This window comes from Dunckerocampus dactyliophorus, chromosome 4 (genome assembly GCF_027744805.1).
Source record: "Dunckerocampus dactyliophorus isolate RoL2022-P2 chromosome 4, RoL_Ddac_1.1, whole genome shotgun sequence".
Taxonomy (NCBI): Eukaryota; Metazoa; Chordata; class Actinopteri; order Syngnathiformes; family Syngnathidae; genus Dunckerocampus; species Dunckerocampus dactyliophorus.
This window is the reverse complement of record NC_072822.1, coordinates 23,778,876-23,801,489: the sequence shown is the minus strand read 5'-3', so window position 1 is coordinate 23,801,489 and position 22,614 is coordinate 23,778,876. Positions and strand designations below refer to the sequence as shown.

The 22,614-nt window shown below is 39.9% G+C and overlaps 1 protein-coding gene across 16 annotated transcripts in view; it reads right to left on the bottom strand.

The window, feature by feature from the left end:
• Positions 1 to 22,614, bottom strand: part of arvcfb (ARVCF delta catenin family member b) — a 270,971-nt gene that overhangs the window by 77,316 nt on the left and 171,041 nt on the right. For 14 of the 16 annotated variants that reach the window (XM_054773300.1, XM_054773299.1, XM_054773306.1 and 11 more), the window contains 3 exons: positions 20,189 to 20,326; positions 14,136 to 14,776; positions 453 to 958 (listed from right to left, as the gene is read on the bottom strand). In XM_054773300.1, the coding sequence (XP_054629275.1) occupies positions 453 to 958; positions 14,136 to 14,776; positions 20,189 to 20,326 (1,285 nt within the window). The remainder of the gene's footprint in view (positions 1 to 452; positions 959 to 14,135; positions 14,777 to 20,188; positions 20,327 to 22,614) is intronic. The other 2 variants (XM_054773307.1, XM_054773309.1) reach the window with 1 other exon arrangement.

Sequence of the window (22,614 nt, the reverse complement as noted above, 5' to 3'; positions counted from 1 at the left end):
AAAAGAATAAAATCATGACTATTTTAGTAGGAAACAGCAGTGCATACATGACCACAATAAACTACGAATAAGATCTCAGTTGAGTATGAATAAGAATCTTGAGCATGAAAATACATTCATAAAAATGTTAATCTCCTAAATAAAAACAAATCTTCCTCCAATTAAAATGGATTATTATTAAGACAATTAAGACAGATGCATGCATTTATCCACAGGGACAGCAGCATAAATGAATTGATTGTCAATCAGGCTGACTGAGCCGGTCAGACATTAATGGCAATTATTTTAAGTGGTATCATTTACTTTCCAAAACTCACACACACATTAACACGTCAAAATAGATCATTTAGAGCACTCCTTGTGAGTTGATATGTCATTGCTTGTCAAAGAAAATCAATTAATTTTGTGAAATGTGATTTCAATTTCAAATAAAGCTGATTATGATTGCTTACCAGTGATGAGCTCTCGAACCTCCATGTCGTTAGTCTTCCTCAGGAGGCGGATGAGGCCAGGAATTCCGTCACAGTTTTTAATCGCCACCTTATTGTCATTGTCCTTGCCATATGAGATGTTGCGCAGGGCACCGCAAGCCTTGCGGTGGACCTCAGACTTGGGGTGGTCCAGGAGCCCCACCAGGACAGGAATTCCCTTTAGCTGACGCACATCCTTCTTGATTTTATCGTTTTCATAGCACAGGTGCTGCAAATAGGCTGCAGCATTGGACTTGACGGGGTCGATGGGGTGGCCCAACATGGCAATGACCTCTGGAAGGTCTGGGTCACGCCAACGTGGATCCTTACGAATGCTGTCAATCGAGGGTGAGCGCCGGCCGCCCATGCGGTCCAGACTGGCCATGCTTCCCCGCTCTGGCTGGGCCAGTGGTGCAGAATACATGCCATGGATGTAAGGGTGACGTTCATCTATCAACTCCGTGTCAATGGGTTCATCTGGGTAGCCTCTGGAAAAAACAGAGAAAGAGGACAATGAGGATGACAGAGATGGGTTGCTAAATACAGTGTGACTACCATTTGTCTGACAGCAGAATTTAGTAGTTACAAAGTAAGGCAATTGACGCCACTGAATAATGAGGGGGTGAATGTGAGGTGAAACTGTGGGTGACGGGAAGGAGTGTGGTGCATGGGGAGAAGCACACACACACTGATTTAAGATTTAAATCTTCTCCTAACCAATCTGTCAGAATGTGGTAAGGAAGTTTGTGTTTTCATATGTTGTTAAAAAAAAACTCAGCTCAACAAATGTCAGATTCATGAAGAATAATATTGTCAAATTGGGTGTGCCTGTGTTTTTCTTACGAGCATGTGTGGTCATTGCTAGCACAAGTTAATGCCCTCCTGTTGCCCATATATGGACAAATTGAGAAACTATGAAAGAGTTAAAAGTAATGGAAAGGCCTAAACAGAATTCTAAAGTGAATGGTGCCCCATAGACAAAACACAACAATAATAATGGAGGTTTCGTGATGGGGCTATTAGGATCCAGCAAGTTGCGATACCGGCGTAATTGACATATTGGAAATTTCCGACACCATCTGCAGAGATTTCCGATCCATGAGCCATGTCCAGGGTTTCTCCCAGGATTTTTTGAAGCTGTGGTGGTGGGCTGCTTGGGAGGGCGGACTGCCGCCGCTGTGTTGCACCGCTGCTGCTTCAGCATTTTTTTTTAGGACAAATACCAATGTTTTATGACTTATTTATTTATTAACTTATTTATTTAACTTTTTTCAACAACTAGCAGAACATGAACCGAGAACATTGCAAAACTTTTAATGGCAAAGTTGCTGAGAGCATTGCCATCATTTAAATTGCAATTTATTTACAAAGCACATCTCCACTCAGTGTGCTCATTTGTCATTAAATACAGGTGTCATGTTTGAATAAAACACTTATAAAAATACTAAGAGGTGAAGCAAATATTCTTTGGTGAACAAACTACTCAATACCAGCTGGTGAGCTACCTGTTGGAGATAGCGTGACTTTCTAAAGCTGTACATACTATGCGTTTCTGTTGCACAACGTTGACACACAACTAGTGTTCTGAAGACAAGCCATAAGTATTATGATGATAACAAGACAGCAAGATTAAGTGATACTTTAAAAGGTAAGTTGTGATGATGATCATAGCTTGTAGCTCGCCTGTGGCACAAATAAAACAAGCTAGAGAGATGCCACCAGCCAGGCATGTGAACAAAAATGGCAGAAAGTGGAATGAGATTGAAACGTGAGCGATCACACACGGTGGCATAGATATGCTTAACATGTGACAAGCTGTCGTTAATTGACTACACATTTTACGGGCTACTGTTCATTCTCCCGATAATAAGAAAAAAGTGAAAGTCAACACAAGACGTTTCGCCTATCTGGTCACACATGCCCAAGTGCCAGCAAGGCAGACAGGCGATTCCGGTGAATGCTTATCAAAATAAAACTCAGTGAAACATTTTTATGGTATTTTAAATCGTTTTCAAACTAACTGTGAGTAAATAATACGCTATATATGTATCTGTATAGTATATATATATATATATATATATATATATATATATATATATATATATACATACATATTCAAACAATATATTAATAAAAATTGTTTTCAAGTTTTAAAAAAATCATTTTTAAGGTGTCGCGGCTCTTATTTTGTAGTGGTACACTGCCACAATCAATTACATGTAGCGGAAACCCTGATATCTCTGCTTTAATGTTGTCGGCAAACGTAGCGAGAAGAATATCAGCAAACATCGCTGTTCCATGCACTGCAGCCATCCTCCTCACTCATGCTGCACACAAAGGCTGCAACTAACAATTATATTCTTAGTCGATTAATCTGAAGATTGTTGTTTCGGTTAATAGAGTAATTGGTTAGGCCCTATACGGACCAGATCAATATAAACCAAACACAATTAGTGGTTTGGCCCACAACATATCACGAAAGAGGCAAAAATGGCCATCACTGTTTTTCAACGTCAAAGATGATGTGTGCAAATATCTTGTTTTCCAAAAACACAAAAATAATAAATGTGCTTTCATGGATGACTGAAGACATTTTAAAAATATTCACATGTGAGAGGCTGAAATCAGAGGATATTTACATTTTATTATTAAAAAAAAAAACGCTTAATCAAATACCAAATGTTGTCGATTACTTGGATAACCGAATAATGATCTATTCATTGATTTATTGTTGCAGCTGTACTGCACAAACACAAACAAGAGGTCCGCCTGACATGTTCACATACAAAACAGTCGGATATAACTAACTTTTAACACTACACAAAATGTCCGTGTGGCTACAATATCATATTTGCTTATAGGGAGGAGTTTATTACAACTTGTGTGTACGCGGTGCTGAAAGCGTGGAGACAGCTACATTTGCTGATATTCTTTTGACGTGGCTGTATATTAAAGAGAACAGAGCTCTGGTATTGAAATTGTATCAGCATTGGCAGATATCTGAATTCAGGTATCGGCATCGGATGTGGTTCAGTGCATCCCTAGTGGAGGTATGTGAAAATTAGAAGATTCCAGATTTTAAATCTAGGAGCATTAGTAATAACAGAACTGCAGATTACAAGATGATATCAGGTTTACTTAATGCTGCATAGAATTCTTCTTTGTTTCTCTTCTTTTGCTATCTACAATATTGGGGGACTTCTTTGCCTCAGGAAAACAAGAAAATATCTGCCATCCAGGAAACATGAACCCTATGTCCCCAGAGTTCCCTTTCCCTCACAGCACAGAATAATATGTAGTGTGTAAAAAAATGATTCTTTTTTATCTCTGCATCTCCCAGGCTTTCCCTGCAAGCTACATTAGCATCAGGGTTGGGAGTCTTCTGCCATATTTAGCCTTGCATGTCGTCAGTGATGAAAGTAAGTGTTGCTCTCTGGGGAAAGAAAAGGGGAGTTGATGCTAAAACAATTTAACATATCTTGCACATCACGTCTATGATTTAAAACACATTCTCAGTGATTCCCCATACCAATTGCGGTTTCTAATAATGATTCATTATTTGGGTTAGCGTGTTGGCCACTGGCCATTGGGTATCTCTGTGTGGATGTTCATGTTGTTCCCGTGTGTGCATGGGTTTTCTCCGGGTACTCCGGTTTCCTCCCAAATTCCCAAAACATGCATGTTAGGTTAATTGGTGACTCTAAATTGCCCATAAGAATGAATGTGAGTGTGAAAGGTTGTTTGTCTATATGTGCTCTGCGATTGACCCAACGTCAGCTGGGATAGGCTCCAGCATACCCCTGCGACCCTAGTGGGGATAAGCGGCATAGAAGAAAGATGGATGGATGATACATTATTTGTATCTGATGTGTAAGCAATAATCTGTTATTTTACTCGTAAAGTTCGGATGGAGGTGGTCGGGACATATTAAGAAGATTGTGTCACAAACATTTGGCATGAGAATACTTCCTGTTCCTTCATTTTTACAAGACACAAAGCCAGTTGTAGTAAAAGTTGTGCAAAGGGTTTTAATTAGGACGGTACTTATGCACAACATTTAGCATCCTCCTTTCCACTCCGCAGCTTGAGACTTGTTTATCTTCGTTACATAATCCATCTGGTGCCTTCTCATCATCTTTGATGGATGGTGGTTTTGGTGGTGCAACAAAATGGTGGCCATTGGCGGTGGTTGGCACAGAATTCCAGTGAGAGCTCTAATTTTAATGAGTTTTATGTTAATTATGTGTTCTCATAGTCCTTCACTGGCATGCTGGGTAAGAGGAGGAGAGCTCTCTGTGCCATCTTGCCTCAGCTCTTCTGTATTCCTCTGATTATATTTCTCTTTTGGGAATCTGCAGTAACACTTTGGCTTGTATGGTAAGACAAGGATTCCACTGCCGAGGGAATTGATACAATGCAAACTGGGAGAAAACTGCAATGAAGCGATATATTAAATCCCCAATTCAGCATTAAAAAAAGGACTACTAGAGAATGAAAGATGTCAGCCCAATTGCTTAAAACATGCATCAGGAGTCAAAGAAGAGAGCCAAGAATGAGAGTAGCAAAAATACTGTGCAACTTTGGGTGTCACATGGCAACTTTAAGTGCAGCTTTGGATCAGCACCAGAGTGTAGTCCTTCATAGACAATATATCTGCATTTTGTCATTAAGAGGCCCTATACTGCTCATTTCAGAGGCTTTTAAAATGATATTGGATCCCAGCATTTATAGTATTAGTATCAATAAAGTCTATTTTAATAAAATACTCCATAAATCTTGGGTTGTGGAGGTTGTGCACAGGGTAAATCTGCATTCTTCTCTTCTTGGCCGAAATGCTTGAATTCCACAGTCCTCCCCCAAGACCCTCGGCTCAAACCTGCATACGGACATGCCTCCCTCCCTCCCTATGCTTATCAGCAAAGAGTAAAGAAGAATTGGATATTGGCTATTATAGGATGGGCATTGGAGAATCCGATGTGAAACTGTGCTTTGTTCACAAAACTGCTGACCGTGAAGTGGAGAGAGTAAAAGTGCACTGACTGCGAGGTAGGTCTCTTGCTCCCCAGAAAACACAAACGCTTCCCATTGCTACCTTAGTCTGGTTTAGATACATACATCTGAAAAACATTTTCTGTTTGCCATTTTCAAGAAAAAGGGGCAAACAAACTAAATAGACTACATACGTACGGCATTCCGAAGATGTATTCAAAGATGCTGTGAATGATATGTAGTATTCTACACTGGTCACTTTGTGTCAGTAATGTTACTGTAATGTTCCGCGAGACACACAATCACCAAACTTGATCGCTGGAACAACAGGCTTTTATTGGAGTTTTGAATTATCTCACAACAAGCACAATAATCCCTAATAAAAACACGGGTGCTGTTGCTGTAGCAACACAAGCCAAGCTAAAACTCAACTCAAACTGAATGTCATTTCCTGTCTGCCTGCCACTCAGCTCATGGAAAACATTTATAGCCACACACATCAGTGTAAAGGTGACCATAGTGGTGTTAGTTAAAGGCTAGAGGGCTCTAATGTTAAAAAACATATTTAGAAGGTCATGAACAGGTTTTCTATGCACTATGAAAATGAAAATATTCAATTTATACGTAAGGAATAACTGGATAAATTGGGGTGTTCTAAAACGTTTGACCGGTAGTGTACTGAGAACATTTTAAGGACACTATATTAGCACACAAACTCTGGAAGTCTGTGGAACTGTGAAATGTGATGTATTTCAATGTAACTTGTATGCATGTTCAAAATAAATGAAACCATTAAACAAACAGCAATGAAAATAAAACCTATAGGTTAAAAAAAAAAAACATGTTGGAGAACACAAACCACTGAACAACAGATAAGGAGGGGTCAGTCAAGCCTTAATCCAAAAGATTGCAATGGATCATTGGAATAACCACAGTGCTGAGGTTTGGCAAAAATACACAGTAGGCTGACAGACTCCATGAAAAACACTTTCCAATATGTGTTTTCTTGAGAAACGCAATCCCACACTCTGAGGTCATCATCAAACTTTTGCAAAAGGATATGAGAGGAAGGGCATAAACTAAAAACAACAAACTCAGGACCGTCAACAATGAATCGTTATACACACAAATCCCTAGCGCACTGAAGAACAGTTTGATTTATCTACAATAACATGTTTCTCCATATTTTCCACACACAGACGAGATGCACAGTCATGCTAAAATCTGGCCTGGTGTTACAGAGTTTCCATCAATGCGGACGTCACACGAGTGATGGGAAGGTCAGGATTTGCATTTAAATTGGCGGCATTGTGTGGACATGCAGGGGTGTATTCAACAGGACGTGAAAGCGCTCTTGGCCGTCAGACCCGATGCTCCGTGTATGATTGCAGGGGATCATCCTTGTGTTGATCAAGGTGGTGAATAGTCGAGTTATTTGTGCGTAAGGGTGTGCTTGTCCAGGGATGCGTGGGCAAGCTTATTTTGTCAAGAGGCAATGAACATATGAACATACATTTATTCATCAGGACTTGGTCACAGCTTCACTATCCGTCTATTAATTACTTTTAATGCCTTTTAATTAAAGCTGTCTATAACTCGCGGTAGGTAAGGAGATGGACTATAAAGGATGAGAAATTCTTAAGGTGCTGCTTTTGTCTCATAATTACCTGAAATATTGTGAGCGTTGGAGGGAGTGCCTCTGCCAAGCACACACTTTATCTTTGAATTATGGGCAGAAGCTGTTTTTATGCTGCACGTTTGGGTGAACCAGTACAAAACTATTATATTTTGCTAATTTCTTAATTTTTAGCTGTTCCATTCCATTCCATTAATCCCTCGCCACTTTGCGCTTAACATTTCCCTGCTTCATTTGATCACGGTTTTCATATTAATGAATCATCTCTGTGTGGAGTTTGTATGTTCTCCCCACGTGCGCACTTGATCCAACTTACTTAAGATTTGTTAGATCAAAACGCGATCTCTGCATAAGACTTCAAAACGTGCAATCTAAGCATCATGGGAACTGTAGTTTAAGCCATATTAGCCACAACACTGTACAAGCCGCAGAGTTCAAATCGTGAGAAAAAACTAGTGGCTTATACACCGGAAATTACGGTATATTGTGGTGAGCTTGAGTCACGATGAGTTATCAAGACTCTCTGCCAACACAGCACAAATAGACAGAAGGTCATCAGCACAGTCGCCTATTTGGCCATTTAACACAACAAGTCAACACAAACGGAACACACAATGCAGGCTAAACTACATCCACATATAAAGCCTGCAAAGCATGTTGGGTAACCTTGCGATAGTTACTCTTTTCCACACACTACACATACAATTGGAGTCGTTGCTTGTCATTAGGGGGTGATGGTGGATCCCGCAGCCAAACCAATTGAGAACCACTGACATAGGGGATTCTTGCTCAAACATGATAAACAGGAATCAGAGTGATAAACAGAGTATGCAGCTCTCTATGGATGTCTTTTGACATGATGTAGGAAGAGAAGAGGGTGGAGGAGGAGACAAAGAAGGAAGAGGAGGACAAGGAGGATCTAGCTGGTGACAAATCATGTCAATGGGCACCAACAGATTAGAAAGAGACAACCCATCTCTCAATGATGTGTGTGGGTTAGGGTAGGGCATCGAGGCTCGTACATCGATGGGAACCGAGACTAACACTGCGATTCTCCCGGCATCGTTCACATTTTTTAAATTTTCATTACTAGTTTCGATGCTCACTTCACAAATAGCTGCAAGCACCAACGGTGAAGAAGGCGGCCAGCACCAACAAAGAAGAAGCTGGCAAGCACCAACAAAGAAGAAGGGGCTAAAAAGTTTGGCTTACCATCATAAAAAAGAGCGGTCGGCTCAGTGCAACATTTGCAACACTTTATCATGTAAAGGAGCGAAAACATGATTAAACACCTCCGGATTGCATCCATCCATTCATCTTCTATGCCGCTTATCCTCACTAGGGCCGCGGGTATGCTGGAGCCTATCCCAGCTGACTTCGGGTGAGAGGTGGGGTACACCTCTGGATAGCAAGAATACCTCATCTTTGATGCGCTATGTCGGACTTCGTTAAAGCAGTCAGAATTAGGGAAGTCAAACAAATGACGGTCTTGTGCCAATGTAACCGAGGGTTTCAGGGTGCCTGCTGATATGGAAGTTCGGTGTAAATAAAGGACGGGAGCTCCGGCTTTCGGAGGTAAATTTATTCATCTGCACAGCTAGTCTCAGTTAGCAGTCGTCAAGACACTTTCTCAACCCACACAACACACTTCCGGCCTTCAAAATAAGATCTCTGTTTACTTACAACAAAACAAGGGCGTCATAAAAAATAGCTTACACCAACATTGAAGCAGCAAACAAAGTATACTAGTGCTAAGTGACAACATTAGCCCGTGTACTTTTCAGAGACAGATCTTTCACAAGTTTGAGTGTGCATGTTTAAGTGCATCATTACACACTCACTAACACATAAACAAGAGCATATGTGGAAATGTTACATTAGCTTTTCAAAAGTAAACATCTTTTGTGTACTCCTGTAGAAAGAAACTTTAGAACATTCATATTCAAGTTAAATGGTTTGATATTTAGATAATGGTTGAAAATAGCCCAGTGAGGAATTCATAGTAAAGATGATATAAAAAGCTTATATCATTAAAGAATTCATGGAGAAGTTCAGACATTTCATCCAAAAAGAATTCTGGTTCGCGCCCTCATTTAAACTATGCAAACTTTTATGACCCTTACTCTTAAAAGCATTGGAATCGAGAATCGTTAGGAACCAGTATTGAAACGAGAAATCGGAATTGGAACCACAACCATTCAAATTCAAACGATGCCCCACCCTAGTGTGAGTGTATGTCTATGCGTGTGCATGCTTGGCGACCCCTTTATACAGGTGGGAAGGTGCGGGTCGTCCAAGGAGAAATGAGTCATTAGAGTTTGCTTTGAAGACGCCCTCATAGTCTGACCCAGTTCAAAAGCATCTGTTCATCACAGTGGTATGAGGACACACATCAATGCAGAACTGTAGCAATGGGCAGACACACACTGACTTCCACAAAGAATGGGTGAGTGAAATGGCAGAGAGAAAAAGTGGCAGACAGGTAGTTGGCAGGGCAGGGGAGAGAGCAAAGGGTGACAGTCAAGTGTGTTAACAGCAAAATCTATGCAGGCATAAATGAAACTGAGTTGACCTTCCTCCTCTTTTTGTACCTATTGTGAATTCCTAATGCCTTTTGGCAGGCCAAACTGAAATGCTGTAAAAGTGTAAAAGGGAAAACTTTGGAGAGGACAAAAGAATGCTCTGAATGAATTTAAGTTTAAACAAAGTAATATCATGTAGTGTCAAAGCAAATTTAAATTGTTAAAAAAGGTTAATAAAAAAACAAAATGTGGTCACCAATTACAGCAAATCGCCACTTTCCACAGGGATTATGTTCCGGCACCACCAGCGAATAGAGAAAAAACACAAATAAAAAAATGTTTTTAAAAATATTTTTGACACACGCCTCGCTCCTCCCCCTCCAAATCTTCCTGCCCGATGTAAAAAAAGTTGATGGAGAAAAGTGAATATTTTAAAGTGAATGGAAGCAGAAAACACAAGTTTTCTGCAGAAAAATGGTCTATTTCAGCATTAAAAAAAGATTAAAAAGTCCTGGTGAATGTTGAATCGCTTCTCTGTAGTTTGTTTGTACATTTGAGTACTCACCAGCAAACTAAATATTTGTTTATGGTTGGTAGGTAGCAGACAACACTACATTCCCATTGAATATGAAAGAACATAGACTTACAAACACAGATGGGAATAAAAATCTAACTTTTTTGAAAAAAAATTGAAAACACAGACACACAGTGCATCTGTGAATTAAACACATTGACAATGTCCTAATAACAGTTTTAATCCTATAATACCTCTCTTATGTAGTACAACTGGAGAATGTGTTCCTTATGTAAGAAAAGATGCATTGCTGAATGTCAAATTCTTCTTGAAAAGGAATAAAGATCACATTTCAAAGATGAAAGAACTGGCATGAGGCAGAATGTTATAAAATATCCAAGAAGGAAAGGTTCTCTAGTCTATAAAAGAAGAAAAACTCCCACCCACATGTTTGTGTATTAAAAACAATGTCTGTTGTTTGGTATGTCTGTGCTTAAAAAGGGGCTTGTAAAATAAAAATAAATTATAATTAAACAGTGTTAAGATTCACATCACTTTTCTCATCTTGGAAAGTAATAATCACACTTTGATGTACACAAGAGCATGGGTGCATGAATCCACAACATTAAAAACCAAAATATATGGAATGATCATGAATGAGAAGGATAAAAGATGAGACCACTATTTGTAGTTATTAGCCAGACAAAAGATTGAAGCAGTATTTCATAGGATTGGCAATCAGTGTCACGCATCATCATGCAAATCATGCAGGTTAGGGGTGTTATACCTCATGCAAAAGGTTCACACTGTGCTCCTTTGGGACTCCTTTAGTTTTCCTTAATTTATTTTGAATGAGGTTTGAATAAATGTGTTTTTGTGCTGTTCCTTTAAACATGGCTTTAGATCACCAGTCAGAGAGATCACAAGATGAAAGAGTGACTGTTTTTTTTTACTCTGGAGCCAGAGGTCAGACCCAACTTTAAAAAGACTCGTCTAACAAAGATGGAAAAGATGGATAATCAATTGACAAAATGTTTGTATTGCCCTTTTTCTGCCATTCACACTTGCAATGGACAACGTGCACTCTTCTGGAAAGGCTTGAGTGTCTCTCTGGGAATTTTTGTCCATTCATGCAAAAAATATTTGATAAGTCAGAGGTTACAGACGTTGGTGGAGAGGGCCAGGCTCACAATCTCTAATCTAGTTCTTGCCAGAATCCTGACTGTTAAATTAAGTTAGTGATTCCCACAGGACTGCAATCCATATGCGGGGGTGGCATCATCATCAAATTTTCCTATGTGGCCACGTCACATGTGCATGTACCGTGTTTTCCGGGCTATAAGTCGCTCATAGCATAAGTCGCATCAGTCAAAAAATGTGCTATGAAGAGAAAAAAACATACGTAAATCGCACTAGACTACTAGATCACGCCACACATTAACAGTTATTCAGGTCCACAATAGCATAAATAACATACCTGGGAGTCTTGATTAGGCTAAATTAACATAACAACCAGCATGTTCAACAACCAAGTTACTGATAAACAAGTTCACCAAGCTCCCGATGTCATTCCATATTAATTAATCCATTGAATACTTCATCCTCATTTCGCTAGCTTAGAGCACCTGCTCGTGACTATCAATGGTAATGTCCACTCCTTGGTTCATGAATCATTATAAATTAACACTGAAAAACATGTTAATTTATATATATATTAAGGGTGTCACAAGGTCTTGCATGACAATATTTCTCATTTAGAGAAAAGCTGTCTTGCGAGAACAGGACAGCCACAAGCCAATCAGACTGTGAACTATGATATCGCTACTATGAATGATAAAAGACGTATTATGGAGGTGAACAGTTGCCGTTGTGGTACTGTCCAAGCGGAAGTTGTAGTAATTCTACATTTCATCAAAGTTATTTAAGATTTGTCAGATCAAATTACATTAAAAAGATGAAAAACAGGAAGTGTTTCTTGCGTCACGCATTTCTTTGGTAATTAAATACAAGCGGTCAACACAGGTGAAGTATCCACCGTGCAGGCGAGCGGGAGTGGAGCTCTACGTCTGATTGTTAAGTAGTATCACGTGCAATACCGGTATGAAAGCTGCATAAACCCCTTCACAATGCAACCCAACCTCCGACCAGCGACAAAGCCAAGAAGGCAGAGCTTGGAGAAACTCTTCCATCGCCTGCCAACACCTCGCCTTTCTGGTGAAACTCGCGTGGGCATAGATTTGTCTTTAAATATATGTAAAAAAAATTTTAATTATAAATATCAAAGGACAGCTGGACAGCCCTGACATACAGAAACAAAGAGAAGTAGAAAAGACAAAAGCAGTGAGCTGGCATTGTTCAACTATAAGATGGAACTATTAATGCTGTGCACTCCAGACAATAAGGAACTTATACAGTATATACTACGCATTTATACATAATGTAAGACTTCATTTTTCACAGCGGCTGATTGGCGTAGTGGGTAATGACATCGGCACTTGACACAGAGGACTGTGCTTTGAATCTTAGTCAGGGTAAATGGCAACCTATGACAACATATGGTATTATGATTATTATGATTATTTAACATTACTGGCCCTCACAGTGTAAAAAAAAATTCTGACTGGTCAAGGCCCGACTGTCAAATAAAGAGCTGAGTGGTCCTCAACGACTTGTGCTACTTTATGATACACACGCGGTTTACACACTGGTGCGGCTTATATAAGAACAAATCACTTTTTTCCTCAAAATTTCGTGGGTGCGACTTACACAGCGGAAATTAAGGTATTTTTTTTTCTTTAGATACGATACCAATATTGCGGCCTGATACCAATATTGAGACAATATCAACATGAATCATAGATACTTTTATTGATTTTGTAGTGTGGAATGTACAAAAGATCAAGATCAAGATCAAGCACGGTTTTCCTTTTCACAGCAACAACGGCAGCTTGTTGAGAAGAGCGTTACGTGTTTTCATGTTAAGCGTCTCCAAAAGTGTCTAAAAAGACCACAGAAAGTCGCTAGATTTGTCGCTAGTCACTTTTTTTATTTACTGTTTTTTTTTTTTATATTAGGGGTAGGAATCTCTGGCCACCTCACGATTCGATGCAATTACGATGCAGAGGCCTGCGATATTTTTGCTGTATAGCAAAGTCAAAAACAGCTTTCATACAAAATATAGATTTCTGTACCAGCATCTCTCCTACAAAAATAATGCTTGCAGACGTCAGTATATTATGAATAACCAAAAAAACTAGGCTGCCCTGATTCACAATTGCAGTGTCAGGGAAATAACGTTACGATGGGACGTCGTAGCTGGGTTCCAAAGTGCGCAACAAAGCACGAAAGCCCTGCTTCTCAACAATCGAATACGGCCACAAATTTTTTGCAATAAAAGATGCGATTGACTTTGTGATTCGCTCACGCCTTTTACGAGTTGGGTGTAAAATTACCTGCTCACCTGCTCGATGGTTCTCTGGTTGGCAGCAACTTCAGCTGGCTGTTTTTCCTCCTGGTTCGGGTGAAAATGTGCTATGTGGTTCCTCATATTCTTCGTGTTCCCAAAATATTTTAAGCTTGTATAACAAAGCTTGCATATTGTCTGGCTGTTGTCCAGCTCATTTTTACCTTTAACTGTAAATCCTGCGGGTGCGGGTTGGAGTTTACGCTCAGCCATTTTGGTAGCGTCTTACACATATGTCCACCACCATAAACTGTCCGTGCGGCACTTCCACTTTCCGTCTTTTTGTTCCGTTTTTATGGTTTGTCAGCATTGATTATTGACATTTATGAATCGATTAATAATCGTCAATGTCTGCATCGCGATGCATCTAAGAATCAATTATTTCCCCCACCCCTCCTAAATATGTCCCTAAATTGGCAACAATTATCATTCTTGCTACAACTTCTAAATCTCAGGCGAGGTACACCCTGGACTGGTCGCCAGCCAATCGCAGGGCACATATAGACAAACAACCACCAGGTAATTTGGATTTTCTCCTTACCGGACTCTGGGCACATCACGAAGAGGTTCCCGGTGGGTGCGACCCCGGTTGGGTCCTTTTAGTGTGCGTCGGTTAGCAGTGGAATAGTCGGGCTCAAGCTCATATGGCTCCTCATCCTCGGGACCGAAGCTGCGGCGATCATCTTCCAAACCATATGGTTCAGCCTGAAAGCGCTCAGGCTGTGAGCGATTCAGGTCCATAGTGCTGCTCCCCATAGGCACCTGGGGTTGGGCCACGTGACCATAGTCATCCTTGCGAATTGGCAGTGTATAGCTGTTCTCTGGCCGGTAGCTGTTGGGCATGTAGGGGTAGCGAGGTGGCCGAAAGTTGATACCTCGTGACAGGCTGCCGTAGTTGTCTGTCAAATCAGTGTAGCCATCGTGCAGACCGTAGTGGCGGATGTACTGACTCTCAGGCGTCTCACCATACGAATCATTGTAGGAGTTGTTGTAGGAACGCGTCAAGGTGGATGAAGCTTGAGGAGTAATGAAGCGATCGCCACCGTTCTTCATGTAGCGCCGGTCAATGGAGTCGGTGTAGCTTCCCAATGGGGACGACCCCTCGGGCATTGGTAAGCCATCAGGCCCAAGAGGAACCTGACGCACTGTTCGTGTGGTCACCGTCTTCACCATTTTGGTCACCTGCAGAGAAAATCAGTTGTACTTGTCAGACAATGTAGAAATATAATACAAACAGACCTAGTTTTGCTTACATGCGACAACATAGCACAGCAGAGATCAGTTTCAACTGTTAATAATGCTAATCTGTCCTACTGCAAATTACAATGGAAAATCAATAAAAGTTATGGATACATGCTGTGGAAAACTGAAGGCATGGCGAGCATTCTATCCCACCTCTTTGTGCTTTGAGTACACCAAAGTAACATGTGCAATAATTATGTCTGGCAAAGTTTAGCTATTATTGAATGTATAGCCCTGGGTGTCCACATTTTTTCCACCGAGGGCCACATACTGAAAAATGAAAGGATGAAGGGCCACTTTGATATTTTGTAAAACAACACATGTACATGTGCTAAGACGTTAGATATATTTCAAGAAAAAGCTGCATCTCAGCTTTGTGATATAGGTGAAAAAGTGTATTATTAATATAAACGTCGATCTTTACTTTTTTCACCCATTTTTGCATTTATTTTTTTTAATTTCAACTTTCTTCTTAAATAACCTTCATGAAGTTTCTTCTTGTAATGTTATGAATTTATTCAAATAATATTGTAACTTTGTTTGGCTTGTTTGCCATAATATTAGGACTTTCGAAAAACATATTTTTTTCTTTAATATTTCAACTCTATGCAACTAAAATTACATTATTTTTCCTCATAATATTATGAGTTTATTCTCGTAAAATCACATTGTTTTCCATTACTGCTGTTGGTGTTTTCTTATTTTCCAACAACTTGAACTTTCTCCTTGTCAATTTCCTTCTCGTAATATTATGGCTTTATTCCCTTTATAATATTTTGACCTTATTCCCATAGTATACTCTAACGTTTCTACCAACCTAATTTTCCAAAAATTACAACTTTATTTTGTTGTGTTTGCTTCAGATAATATTAGGACTTTTAAAAAAACAATGTCTTTATTTCAACTTTATGCTAACAAAATGATTTTATTTTCCACCATAAAATTACGACGTTATTCTCGTAAAATTGCGAGTTTTTATCGTTACTTTACAACTTTTTTCTGTTAATATTATGACTTTATTTGTGTAAAATTACTGCTGATTTGTCCATTTCTCCTGTTGTTTGTTTTTTTGTTGTGTTACGTTATATACGGTAAGACGAAAACAAAGAGGAAAACGTATTCAGGCTGAAAGAAAATTCACAACCATTTCTATGCCGTTTAATGAGTAAATGTAAAAAATTTACACATATGTATAATCTGTTCATTTAAACCAATATTGGTAACATATGCTAGCTGGTGGTGGTGGTCTCATATTTTTTTGGTTTTAAAAAAATGCAATTTTGAACAAGTTGCATGCAGTCCCTTTCACATCGTAACTTTATTGTTTGAGGCTTATCTGGGAATGCGACGTAAGAGAGACATCTCAAAGCGTTACAGCTCCAGTAGACCTTGAATCCTTTATCTCTTAAGGAAGCAGGCCAGAACCGCACTTATTCAAAGCTGAATCACTGTGACAAGTTCATGTATCTATCTCTCACACTCGCTTCCTCCCTGGGCTGTAGAATCATTCTTCCTCCAAGCCTGACTGAAAACATGCAGACAACAAAACACATTGTCTGCCTTTTTCACCCACACGGAAACGAATGTGCTGCCCAGTGAATTCAGGTCAATAATTGCCTATTTTGTCCCAAGCTATAAAATAATCTCTCAATTAACGATGTTGATTACAATAAATTGCCCTGTGCAGTGGTGCAGTTCTGATGTGTTTTGTCTAGTACCTGACAGGGTTTTTGAAGAAATGTATTCCCACTTGGTTTTGGTTAGAATTGCCAAGATTATAGATTGAAATTCTCCACTCAGACAAGAGTTTAAATTTCAACACTGGTCCACTCAATTATGATCTTAATATGCTTTCTTTACTATTAACACCATCAATGCAATAGGCTTGACTACATGTAAATCAACAACCCAAAATGAAGCATTAACCAATTACAATAAGAGGGTATTGTGGGCAAAATGATAAATTACATTTGTGTTTTCAATAAGGTAGATTAAGCCAAAATAGTGTTGGCATGCCTTGTCTTGAGATCCAAAACAAATTCAAATTCCTAAATAATGAGTTAAATGCATCACAACATATAGTCAAGGTGCCTTGGTAGGAAGAGTTAATATTGTGTATGACATCCATTAGCTTGCAAGACTCCATCCATATGTCTCAGCAATGACTCCAATAACTAATTGATAAAATCATCTGGAATGGCAGAGAAAGCAGTCTTGCATGACTCCCAGACTTCATCAAAATTCTTTGTTTCATCTTCCTCCTTCATCTAACCCCAAAAATGCTCAATAATGTTCATGTCTGGTGTCTGGGCTGGCCAATCCTGGAGCATCGTGACCTTCTTCACTATCGGGAACTTTGATGTGGAGGCTGAAGTGTGAGAAGGAGTAACATCCTGCTGAAGAATTTGCCTTCTCTTGTGATTTGGAAGGTAATGTTATGGCATATTTTTTGATAATTCAGGTGGTTGATGTTGCCATCCACTCTGCAGATCTCTTGCCCACCCCCATACTGGATGTAACTGCAAGCCATGATATTCCTCCACCAAACTGGCTGTTTCCTGGGTGAATCTTGGGTTCATGTGGGTTCCAGCAGGTCTTTTGCAGTATTTATGCTGATTGAGATAGAGTTTCTGCCACTTTTCCACTGTCCATCCTTTCTGCAAGCTGTGGGCCTTGGCAAATGCAACACTATTGTTTAATTCTCTCTAAATTCTTGTTCTCTAAATGACCTTCCAAATTAGAAGAAAGGGCAAATTCTTCAGCAGGATGGCGCTCCTTCTCACACTTCAGCCTCCACATCAGAGTTTCCCGATAGTGAAGAAGGTCAAGATGCTCCAGGATTGGCCAGCCCAGTCAGCAGACATGAACATAACTGAGCATGTTTGGGGTTAGATGGAGGAGGAGGCTTGGAAGATGAAACCTTCATGAAGTCTTGGAGTCGTGCAAGGCTGCTTTCCTTTTTTATAATTTTATCAATTAGTTATTTGAGTCATTGCTGAGACATATTGGTGGAGTCCTCCAAGCTCATGGAAGTCATACACAATAATAACTCTTCTTACCAAGGCACCCTGACTTTACAGTATGTTGTGACGTTTTTTTTGTGTGTACAAAGAAAAATATCATTTCTATCATACATTATTTTGGTATGTGACCTTTGTCCAAACACAATCTGACTTTTTTGTCCCAATGAAATGATGAAACTCAATGAATAATACATACTTTATTTTGCTATAATAAGCATAATATAGAAGCTTTTGTCTTTCATATAAGATATTTCTGATTTGAAATGAGCACCTAAAAGTGACGTTATTATTTATTGTTGCTACAATCTGGATAAGCGACAAGACTTTTGTCAGGCAGTGCATGTGCATGTTTGCATGTTGCCTGTCAGAGTTGCTTGTCAGAGCTAACAGGACAAACACCTACAGTGTTTCCCATAGGGTTGCTATGTATCTGTTGGGTTGGGGTGGGGGGGGATAGATGACATCAGTGTCTAATTTGCATAATTGGTGGTCATGCAAAACTCGGTGTTTTTGTGTGTACGGGTAAAACACAGCTTTTTGCTTTGTGTCATAAGAAAGGTGCAACATTATATCATGTTTTTAAACCTCATTTAACAACAGAACAGGAAGTTACTGACTTACAAGTGTTGGTTTCAGTTTGTGAAGTGGTAGACATGTGTGCGTGTGTCTTATAATACGCACGGGCAATGATATAAAACATTGTTGTCATTGCCTGCATTCCATGCAATGTGCTGATTTTAAAGATAATGTGCATGTCATTGTACATTTATTATATGACTATATTGAACAGATGCGAGACCAAGTCAGATACGTTGTGTAAACCTCTCTCCTCACTCTCCTGACAGTCCGGGACTTTTGACGCAATGGCTAGTCCTGCTCGACTCAACACTAAATCAGTAGGAATGTGTGGATGCTGGCTCGACTACACAGTCTCTACTGTACGGAGTTGTAATGACAAGCCACACGGTCAGTCCCATTGTAATGTGTTTTGTGAGTGACAACAAATACGACAAATAGGAAAAAAAGTTGAGCGCCAAATCCCACAGCGACAAACACAGATCCGCAGTAACATTTAGTTCACAAGACATTAAAGCCCTGGCACAGTTCAGATAATGCATTGAAATGTACAGATAGTTGTGACCAAAGTGCGACAATTATGGAGAATTTTGATAATATCCTCTACAGCAGGGATATTCAACTAAAATTCAAATAGGTCCAAATACAGAAAATGTCCTCAAGGTAAGGTCCGGTCGGTCCTCCTGCTCCGAAATGGGATGGGAAAGCACTGACCTTGTTCAAATTGTGCTCTGAGCCTGCTTGTTTTCTGTGACCTGAGTTCAGACTTGAGTTGCATTTTTGGTCAAAAGCTTTGTGCTTTGTCTCATAGCTTCACATTGCCACTTTTTAAAATCTTTTTTTTATGAATCTTTTAGCATATAGCTGGTTTTGTGATTCCAGAGGGAAGAATGAACATAAATGAGTCCATTCTGGTTGAAAGCACATACTGTATATCAAAATATACATCTTATTTCTCTTCTTTCCCCGTAACGTTCACTTGTCTCGCTGTCCTCTTTACCAATATCTATCACTCGTTTCTTTCATCTGTCTCTGTTGTATTTACAGTCGCAATGTTTAGCTCCAATGGACAGAGTTGATTGGTTGAGTCGCATCACAAGGGATGGTTTAACTTGCATGCAACTGGTCCGTGGATTTGTTGAACCAGTTCCATAAAGTCTTAAAATAATGTGCCGGTCAAAACAGAAGCGCCCCTTCAATACTTAAAATACCTTCAAAAAATGATATATTGACTATACGTCCAGGTCTGTATTGGACGACGCCGGATCATGGTCCACCAGATAGTAATCCCTGCTATACAGTACGTTTATGTTTATTGCACATGCAGATTGTACAACAAACACTCTTTGTATTTGTAAACTCAATGCAGAGCTGGAAACCCGTGAAAGTGGCACAAGCAGTTAAGACACATGTCATAACTGTTTACCAACAAATAACATGGGGGCGGGAAGGCTCCCTGCGTCAAACTGTCCACTTTACAAGGCTGTTAAGCATTCCACAACCTCTGTGGCATTGCCTTTATTAGGTGCTTAAATGACCATGATGCCTGGGAATTAGATTTAATATAGAATAAGGCCGTTATTCAGGTTTTTAAAAGCCTGTTAGTGTGAAGTATGTCCATTCATTTGGCGAATATGACAGATGTACAAATTTTTAGTTTCTTTGCAATAATAAAATGCCTATGTTGTTAAGTGAAGCAAGCAGGGGTAGCTACATGCACAACAGAAATCACACTGGGATCGACTTAATTTACTGGATCCTTGTCCGATGGGGCATTGATGGGGACAGGGGTGGGGGTCCTGGTAGCAGGACTGGACTCCACAACCAAGCTGTCTGCCACTGTCACTGGGTCGTAGGTGCAGAGGGTTACAGTTTTGACCACCTTGGTCACCTAGAGTTGGAAGAATGGGAGAGTATGGGTCTCGGCCAACAGCAATATAGTTAACACTGGACTGATTTACTTTATTTACCATGCTGTTCAGGGCAGGCAGTTTAAACATTTGAATAATGACATGTTCAAAATTTCCAAAGGATTTTGTTACGCATAAAAGCACTGAAATACCAACTTTTTTCTGAAATGGTTGTTTTTGGAAACAGCTGTACCCAATAAAACACCCATTTAGCTTTTTAAAGTTAATAACTTACTCTTACCTACTTGTGGTTGGCTGCCTGTTTGCAGGGTAGTGAAAGTGTGTGGTCTACTTCAACTCTCATTAGCTCATATATAGAAGAAAGAGCAGGAATGCAGTTTTTATTGTCCAAATTGACTGGTGTTTAATTCGATGTGTATGCCAGGAGGAAGAGAGTGCTGGATTGTGGCCAAGAAAATGCATGGGATGCTAGTAGACAAGGATGCACTTAGAAGTCCTGTTTATTGATATTGTGCATCTGCTCACACACACACGCACACGCAAACGCACACAATTTGCAAATCATATCGGATCGGGAATGTAGTGTATTGCTCGCAGTGTACCAAGGTGAGTATTGTATGACCTCAATAATAGAGCTCCACATACTTAACATACTGTATGTGACATTACAATATCGGTGCTAAAATGGTCACATACACTACAGTAGCTTCAGGTTAGGGCTGGATATTGTTTACATGCTATCTGATTACGGTGCTAAATAGGTACTTAAACGGTGCCTGAACTAGTACTTCATAAAAGGAAAACATTTTGGGAAAATTCTGTCCAAAAATAATGCCTTTTACTGTAATAGTAATAGAATAGTAATTAAAACATTTCAATAAATATTAGATAATATAATACTTATTTATATAATAATTATAATTATATAATAATTAAATTAAATTATAAATAAGTAGTAAATTCACCAATATGAAAAAAAATCACAACAAATTGTCATAATTATCACAGCAAAACCAGCAGCAACACAGGTAACAACTTTCTGCACACTTCTGCAGGTTGTGTTAGTCCATTTCAAGTAAAGGTGGTCCTCTGGTTACGTTATTCCGAGTTTCGCCGTTTCGTGGTTACGCATGCACTCCCATAAAATGTATGACTTACTTAATTTTGGTCCGTAAACACTGAACTCGTTCGGGAACGTTTAAGCACATGCAAACTGCTCACTGCAGCGGCGCGCAAGAGGCCGGATGGATACAGAAAGTGCCTCATTCACAGTTATACAAAGAGTGAATAACTGCTCCTTAATTAACTCCTTGAACTTCACTGTATCTACCAAGTGTAAGGCAGGCTCTTCTGATGGAAGTGCACTGAGAAAAAGAAAAAAACATCAGTATAGCAGTGAAAATGGACATCATCAGAAGCTCTCAGAGAGGAGAAAAACCCACCAATATTGGACGCATTTTTGGTCCTAGCTGTTCAACTGTGACGTCCATCATTAAGGATAAAGATCGTATCCTTTACCATTTAAAGGTACCTGCTCCTATGACAGTGACAGTGATAACTAAGCAACATTCTGGAAGACAACAATCAATGTCGTATCCCAGTAGGCAAAGCCGAATGTTGATTTAGAAAGTGATCCTGTGCCCTCTACCTCAGCACCTTCTGCAGATTCTTCGGCAGCTTCTCCTTCCTCTTCTACTTCCTTCTCCCAATAAACCACAGAGAAAAAAGTAAATGACTTAGGTGTTCAGTTTAGTTAAGATACAACTACATCACAAGCTACGAACGGAGCTTGTTCGCAATCTGAGGACCACCTGTATGGCAATGATAATATGTTTAGAATGAAGTTATCCAGGAGCCTGTTTACTATCTAAAACAGGGGTGACCAACCCGTCGATCGTGACCTACTGGTCAATCTTTGGCACTTTGCCGGTCAATCGCGAGAATATAGGGAAAATGTGTTATTGCATCAGTGCCCTCCCCTCCCGAAGAGCGCCCAACAGACACGCATTTTGACCACTGAACACGCCCGTACGTCTCGCCGTCCTCCAAGCACACAACTCTCAAGCTCCAGCCGAGAGCCCAGTCCCCAAAACCCGACTGGAGGTGTCAGCGCACGTACACCGGATTGCCTCACCGCGAGGTTGCACGTTAATATGGCTCCAAATCTGCCTTTGCTACCTCACAATTAAGGCACAAATACTGTATAACTCCACAGATGTCCACCTCCAAAAAAACCTTAGAGCTGCGTCTCGATCATGCTGCATTGACCAGTCTCTCTCTCCTCACCATCGCTTGTCAACTACATTGA